Source organism: Chrysochloris asiatica, unplaced genomic scaffold (genome assembly GCF_000296735.1).
Source record: "Chrysochloris asiatica unplaced genomic scaffold, ChrAsi1.0 scaffold00328, whole genome shotgun sequence".
Taxonomy (NCBI): domain Eukaryota; kingdom Metazoa; phylum Chordata; class Mammalia; order Afrosoricida; family Chrysochloridae; genus Chrysochloris; species Chrysochloris asiatica.
The window spans coordinates 1,314,505-1,322,581 of NW_006408846.1; the positions used below are offsets into that span (position 1 = coordinate 1,314,505).

At 36.9% G+C, this 8,077-nt stretch overlaps 1 protein-coding gene across 1 annotated transcript in view; it reads left to right on the plus strand.

Annotated features, from left to right (window-relative positions):
* Positions 1 to 8,077, plus strand: part of LOC102814559 (ovostatin homolog 2-like) — a 74,791-nt gene that overhangs the window by 20,541 nt on the left and 46,173 nt on the right. Inside the window, exons 11-13 of the mRNA XM_006875453.1 lie at positions 1,501 to 1,742; positions 2,807 to 2,999; positions 3,366 to 3,515. Coding sequence (XP_006875515.1) covers positions 1,501 to 1,742; positions 2,807 to 2,999; positions 3,366 to 3,515 — 585 coding nt within the window. The remainder of the gene's footprint in view (positions 1 to 1,500; positions 1,743 to 2,806; positions 3,000 to 3,365; positions 3,516 to 8,077) is intronic.

Consider the following 8,077-nt stretch of genomic DNA (forward strand, 5'->3'; position numbering starts at 1 on the left):
CATTTTTATTCCATCAATTCCTGGTGCCTTGTTCTTTGCCAATTCCTTCAGTGCACCTTGGACTTCCTCCTTCAGTATCATTGGCTCTTGATCATTTGCTACTTCTTGAAACAGTTGAACATTAAACATTTCCTTTTGTTAGGATGCCTTTAAAAAAAATAATAAAGTCCAGTCAAAATAGTGCCTGGCTTCTAAAGGCATCATGATATGAAGTCCAATTAAATTCAAGATTCAAGACACAGAAGTCATCTCAGAAGTCTATGGGGTCTGTTTCTTGGGGATTCCAAAGACGTTGTCTTGATAAATTTTCTCAAAGGACACAAGACAATCCCAGGAGTTTATTATGAAGACATTTGAAGAAAATTGAAAACTGTATTGGTGAGAAAAAGGAAAAAGTTTTGTCAAGGATTTTTTTTTTTTTCATCACTACATTGCACCTGCTTGTTGTTTAAGGGTAGCAAGGACTGCCTTATGGAAAACCTTATCACATCCACCCTGCAGTCCTGATTCTTTCAGACTGTTTTGTTCTCCAAACTCAAATAACATCGAAAAGGAACATGATTTTGAGTTCCTCAAGAATGCCCAAACTGCTATTTTATGTGGTATAAATCAAAGAGCACCGAATTCTTTAGGGAAGTGTTCTTGTTGTTACTGTTAGGTGCTGTGGAGTTGGTTCCAATTCATATTGACCTAGTATAGGATTTCTCAGACTGTAATTCTTTTGTGGGAACAGAAAGCCTCATATTGGTGGGTTCACAATGTTTACCTTGTGGTTCTCAGTCCAGTGCTTGTCCTACAGAGTCACTGCACTGCCACAGGGAATTGTTGTTGTTGTTAAGTGCCATCAAGTCGATTCCAACCCTTAGTGACCCTGTATATTGTTTCCAAGGAGCGGCTGGTGGGTTGGAGCAGCCAACTATGGGGTTAACAGTCCAGTGCTTATCCTAAAGTGCCATAGTAGGACTCCAGAAGGAAGTGGTAGAGATGGAAATGCTGCCTTTTGAAGTCTATACAACTAGCTGGCGTATATGTCTATACTAAAAGTGTCTATGATTTCATGGACTCCTGATGTGGTGCTGTAGGATATGCATTGGACTGCTGTGGACTGCAAAAGTTTGAACCACAAGATCAGCAGTTCAAACTTACCAGATGCTCCTCGGAAACCCTACACAGGGTCACTGTAGGTCAGAGCCAACTCATCGGCACTTAACAACAACAAGCTAATCACAAAGTTGGTGTTTCAAACTCACCAGCTGCTCCTTGGAAACCCTATACAAGGTGGCTATGAGTTGGGGCCAGCTGGACAGCAATTAGCAACAACAGCAATGATGATTTCATAACAATCCATTTTTGCTTACCTTGTATTTAAACCTAAAAGCTATAACTTCAAACAAAGACATCAAACACAAATCAAGAATCCTGAGGCTTTGAGGGTTTAAGTGATAGTTAATGTCTTTGAAAGATAGCTCTGACTCTTAAGGTCCTTTGTTTTCCTTTCAGGCAACATACATTCAACCTAAGAGCTGCTATGGTTCCAGCTGGTTGATGCCTGACTATAGAGAAGCTTATGCATCTGTGTCACGCTTTTACTCCCGAACCAACAGCTTCCTGAAGATTGTTCCAGAACGAACACCACTTAAGTGCAACCAACAGAAGACTGTTACTGTGCACTATTCCCTAAACAATGAAGCATATCCAAAAACTTCAAATGTAAACTTCTTCTATTTGGTGAGTCTCAGTAGGTGGCATCTCCAAATCGATTTGGATAGGTAGACATAGTTCAGTTTCTACCGTGGCACTTCCACTCTACCACATCAATCTGAGTGAACTCAGCCTTCTAACTTGCTGATGAATACTATTCAGGGGCTTCAAAAATGAATACTATGAGGGGGCTTCAAAAATTCATGGAAAAAATTGAATTCATGGAAAAAATGGAACTATAGTTTTTCCAAGATATTTTGAAGTCTCTTATACTAGATCCATTAAAAACAAATAAACAAAAATAATCGAAGGCAATTTCAATTACCCTAGAGTTGAAAATATTGCTATTCAGAGTCTACTTATTAATGAACTTGTTCAGTATCATAATATTACACAAGCCACCATTAACAGATGGTTAGTAACTGCACAAAAAAATTATTCCCTACTCTCCTACATGAAAGTTGACATTTTATTACTGACCCATCAATGCCTCAATCCAGCACATAGTAGGCTGTCAATAAACTGTACTTGCTGATTCTATTCTCTTCCAAATTTTGCAAAATCCATTTTTAATATTTGATCATTCAAACTCCCCTATCTTATCATTAGATATATCATTAGACATAACATCACATATTGTGTTTTCTTTATTTTATATAGATGATGGTAAAAGGAACGATCCTCCTCAATGGACAAAAGGAAATCAGAAACAATGGTGTGTATGAGCCATTCATTTGAACCTCAACTCTACCACTATAGAGTTTTGTTTTGTTTTTCTTTTCATGGGAATGTTATAGTGATAGAGTCAAGAGGTTCAAAAGAGCGTTTAATATTTTGATTTGTGAATGGAGGACACTAGTTAGCATGGCCTTGGGTAAGCTACTAAATATTCTGATGAAGGAGATTTTCACCTATTTCTATTTTTTCCAAGTCATCAAGTACATTGTAGACAAATGATGTTCAAGACTCAAATATTGTCATTGTTTAAATGTTATGACAAATAGTATATATAGTTCCCATTATTCATTTGTCTTTAAAACAATGACCAGTTTCTTCTTTTTATCTACATATCATTTTCTTTTCCTAAGTATGTCCAGTGATTCAGGAACTTTGGGACATCATATCAGTTGATGACATTTCTTTTTTACATAGCCTGGAATGGAAACTTCTCGTTCCCTATCAGTGTCAGTGCTGATCTGGCTCCTGTGGCCATCGTGTTCGTCTACACCCTTCACCCCAGTGGAGAAATTGTGGCCGACAGTGTCAGATTCCAGGTTGAAAAATGCTTTAAAAACAAGGTGATACTTTTATTTATGACCTGTTCCCAGTGAGAGGGGTGAACATTTTGCTAACTATTGGCTCTGTTGAGTGTGACCAGTATATTAACCTTTACATTGTAATCTTTCAATCAGTGTTGATGTAGTTAAATAATTAGGGAACAGAGAATCCCCAAGCATAATGAATAACCTTTGGCAGCAATGCCAACCCTGAGAACATAGGAGGTTTGTGAAAAGCCATCTCTGCTAGAATAGCTGAAGATTTTAAACCAGGCAGGAGAGAGATAGGCACAAAAATTTATACATATTTGGAAATGATTGAATATATTCCAATTATCTTCATAGAAAGTCATCTTTACATCCATTCCTTTTTTTTCTGCACTTCAGGTTAACATAAAGTTCTCAAAGGAGAAGAGCCTGCCTGGATCCGCTGTTAATCTCCATCTTCAGGCAGCCAAGGATTCACTCTGTGCCTTGCGGGCTATAGATAAAAGTGTTCTTCTACTGAAGCCAGAACAACAGCTATCAGCTGATAGTGTAAGCTCTCTGAATTATTCACTTTTATCATTTTTTTACCTCCATTTTTACAAGCTATCCTTTTCAGATTATTTTTTTTTATTTGAAATGTGACATGTTTAAATTATCAAATGTTTTCTTCCTTTGTTCCTTCATGCATTTTATACTTTTTTTTCTTGGCAGATCTACTACTCAGCAATATAAAAGTCTTACAATGTGTTGGGAATGATATAACAATGTGACTTTCTGATCCTAGCAGAAACCAGAGTAATGAAATATTAGAATTAAAGGAAATATCTATTAAAGAAATATGCCTTGATGTTGTTGTTAGGTGCCTTCATGTTGGTTCCAACTCATAGTGCACCTGTGCACAACAGAACAAAACACTGCCTGGTACTGTGCAATCCTCACAATTATTATTACATTTGAGCTCATTGCTGCTGCCACTGCACCAGTTCATCTTGTTGGGAGTCTTCTTCCTTTTTCCTGACCCTCCATTTATCCTTCTCCAGGGACTGATCTCTCCTGATAGCGTTTCAGAAGTATGACAGACAGTCACCATCCTGGCTTCTAAGGAGGATTTTGGTGGAATTCTTCCAAAACAGATTTGTTTATTGTTCTGGCAGTCCAGCGTCTTCTCAACATACTCCTCCAACTCAAATGCATCAAGTCTCCGACTTTCACATGCATTTGAGAATAAAATACCATCACTTGAATTAGGAGCACCTTGGCCCTCAAACTGACATCTTTGCTCTCCAATATTTTAAAGAGCTCTTTTGCAGCAGATTTGTCTAATGCATTATGTCACTTGATTCCTTGACTACTGTTTTCATGAGTGTTGATTATGGATCCAAGCAAAATGAAGTCTTTGACAACTTCAACGTTTTGTCCATTTATCATGATGCCATTTATTGGTCCAATTGTGAGGATTTGGGTTTTCTTTATATTGAGGTGCTATTCATACTGAAAGCTATGGTTTTTTATCTTCACCAGTAAATATTTTAAGTCCTCTTTGCTTCCGTCAAGCAAAATTGTATCCGCTGCATATCTCAGGTTGTTAATGAGTCTTCCTCCAATCCACGCTCTTCTTCGTATAATCCAGCTCTTCTGATTATTTCTCAATATAGAGATTGAATAAGTATGGTGAAAGGATACAATCCTGATTTTAAACCATTCGGTATTCCTTTGTTCTGTTCTAACAACTGCCTCCTGATGTAGGAACAGGTTTCTCATGAGAACAATGAAGTGTTCTAGAATATCCATTCTCTCAATGTAATCCATAGCTTGTCATGAGCCACACAGTCAAAAGCCTTTGCATAGTCAATAAAACCCAAGTAAATATCTTTCTGCTATGCTTTGCATTCAGCCAAGATCCATCTGGTTTCAGCAAGGATATCCTTCATTCCATATCCTCTCCTAAATCTGGCTTGATTTTCTAGCAGTTCCCTGTCAATGTACTGTGGCAGCTTTTTTTTTTTTTTTTTAATTATCTGCAACAAACTTTTATTTGGAAGCAATATTAATGATATTCTGTTAGGTCACCTCATTTTGAAATAGGCACAAATATGTATGTTTCCCAAATGGTTGACTAGCTAGTTGTCCTCCAAATTTCTTGGAAAAATGAATGAGTACCTCCAATGCTGTATCAGTTTGTTGAAAGATTTCAATTTGTTTTCTGTCAATCCCAGGAGCCTGTGTTTTGGCCAATACCCTCAGTGCATCTTGGACTTCTTCCTTCAGTACCACTGGTTCTTGATTATCTACCTCCTCTTGAAATGGTTAACTATTGACCACTTCTTTTTGGTACAGTGGCTCTTCTGATACTTTCTGCATCATTCAATATTTTGCCCATAGAATCCTTCAATATAGCAAGTTGCAGCTTGATTTTTTTTTTTTTTCTTTAGTTCTTTCAGCTTGAGAAATGCTAAGCATGTTCTTACCTTTTGGTTTTCTAACTCCAGGCCTTTGTACATTTCATTATAATACTTGACTTTGTCTTCTGAAGCTGCGCTTGGAAATTTTCTACTCAGTTCTTTGACTTTTTCATTTCTTCAATATGCATTATCATCTCTATGCTGGAGAGCAAGTTTTAGAATCTCTTCTGACATCTCTTCTTTCTTTCCTTAATATGCCTTAATAATGTTCATAAAAAACAAACTAAACCAACTATCATCAAGTTCATTCTGACTCATAGCAACAGCTCTTTATAGAGTTTCTTAGACTATGAGGATTTCTGGGAAAAGAATGCCTCTTCTTTCTTCTGAAGAATAACTGATATGAACCACCTACCAAGCCGTTAGCAGTCCTGTGCTTATCTTACAGTGCCTGTAGTTATGATCTATTAATACGCATTGCCATTGAGTCAATTCTAACTCACAGAGATCCTGTAGGTCAGAGTAGTACTGCACCATAGGGTTTTTCAAGGCTGTCAGTCTTACAGAAAGGAGCTCTGGTAGCGTAGTAGTTACAAATCCAGCTGCTAACCTCAAGGTTGGCAGTTCAGAACTACCAGCTGTTCTATGGGAGAAAGATTGCTTCCGGAAAGGTTTACAGCCTCGGAAACCCTGTGCAGGGTCACTATGAGTCAGAACCAACTCCACAGTACTTAGCAACAACGACAACAGTCTTTACAGAAGCTACTCATGGGTTCGGATCACTCACCATTGGTTAACTACTGTGTGTCTAGGACTTCTTAGTATCTATTAGTAGAGCCTACATTTTCAAAAGCATATGAGACTAACAATTTGAGAATTTCCATCAAAATTATTTCAGTTAAAAACTCTTGGATACTTTTTCTTTGTTACTAATACAAATACGTAGAAATAACTATTGAATGTATTATTGTGTTTAAATCTAGACTCAATAATTGTAACTTTTTCTAATTTTTAAGATGATATCACCGTATTGTTGAAAATGTGTCACATACACAGAGGCATAAAGAAGAAAAATTTCTAAAGCACCTAATCTTAAATAAGGTTGCTATGAGTTGGAACTGATTTGACAGCACCTAAAAACAACATCTCATCTGTCACCTAACAACGCCTCATCTGTCAATTTGTCGTACTGTGGTGGCTTGTGTGTTGCTGTGATTCTGGAAGCTATGCCACAGGTATTTTAAATACCAGCAGGATCACCCATGGTGGACAGGTTTCACCTGAGCTATTCGATGAAGGCAGACTACAAAGGAGTACAAACAGACTCCTTCTGAATATTTAGTCACTAAAACCTTATGAACAGCAGTGGAACACTGTCAGTACCAGATTATTAAATATTGAAACATGATGAAGAGTACCAGAATATTGTCAGATATAGTGCCAGATGATGAGCCCCTCAGGTTGGAAGGCGCTCAAAATGCAATTGGGGAAAAGTTACTTCCTCAAAGTGGAGTTGACTTTAATGACATGAGTGGAGTAAAGCATTCAGGACCTTCATTTGCCGATGGGGTACAACTCAAAATGAAGAGGAAAAAGCTTTAAACATCCATTAATAATCAAAACATGAAATGTATGAAATAGGAATTCAGAAAAATTGGAAGTTGTCAAAAATGTGATGGAATGCATAAACATTGATGTCCTAAGCATTAGTGAGCTGAAATGGGCTGGTACTGGCCATTTTGAATCTGAAAATCATACAGTTTCCTCTGCCAGGAATGACAAATTGAAGAGGAATGACATCGTATTCATCATCAAAAAGAACATATCAAGATCAATCATGACCAACACTGTCTATGATATGATAATATCCATATGCATACAAAGAAGACCAGTTAATACAACTATTATTCAAATTTACATCCAAAACACTAAAGCTAGTGATGATGAAATTGAAAAATTCTACCAACTTCTTCAGTCTGAAATTGATGAAACATATAATCAAGATGTATTGATAATAATTGGCAATGAGAATGCAAAGGTTGAAAAGAAAAGGAAGGATCAGTAGTTGGAAAACCTGACCTTGGTGATAGAAACGATGCTGGAGATCACATGATAGAAATTTGCAAGACCAATGATTTATTATTGCAAACATCTTTTTTAAACAACATAAATCACATGGTTTCCTATGCCAAGAATGACAAATTGAAAAGGAATGGAGTCTCATTCATCATCAAAAAGAACATATCAAGATCAGTCTTAAAGTACAACACTGTCTATGATAGAAAAATAGCCATACACCTATAAGGAAGATCAGTTAATATCATTATTATTCAAATTTACATGGCAACCACTAAAACCAGTGATGATGAAATTGAAGAATTCTACCAAATATCTTCAGTCTGAAATTGCTCACACATGCAATCAAGATGTATTGATAATTACTGGTAACTACAATGCAAACATTAGAAACAAAGAGGAAAGATCAGTAGTTGGAGACTATGGCCCTGGAGACTATGATGCTGGAGATTGCATGATAGAATTTTGTAAGACCAAAGACATTTTAATTGCAAATACCTTTTTAAACATAAAAAGATGACTATACACATTGTTGTTGTTGTTATGTGCCATCGAGTCGGTTCCGACCCATAGCGACCATGTATAGGGTTTCCGAGGGTGTAAATCTTTACGGGAGTAGAAAGCCTCATCTTT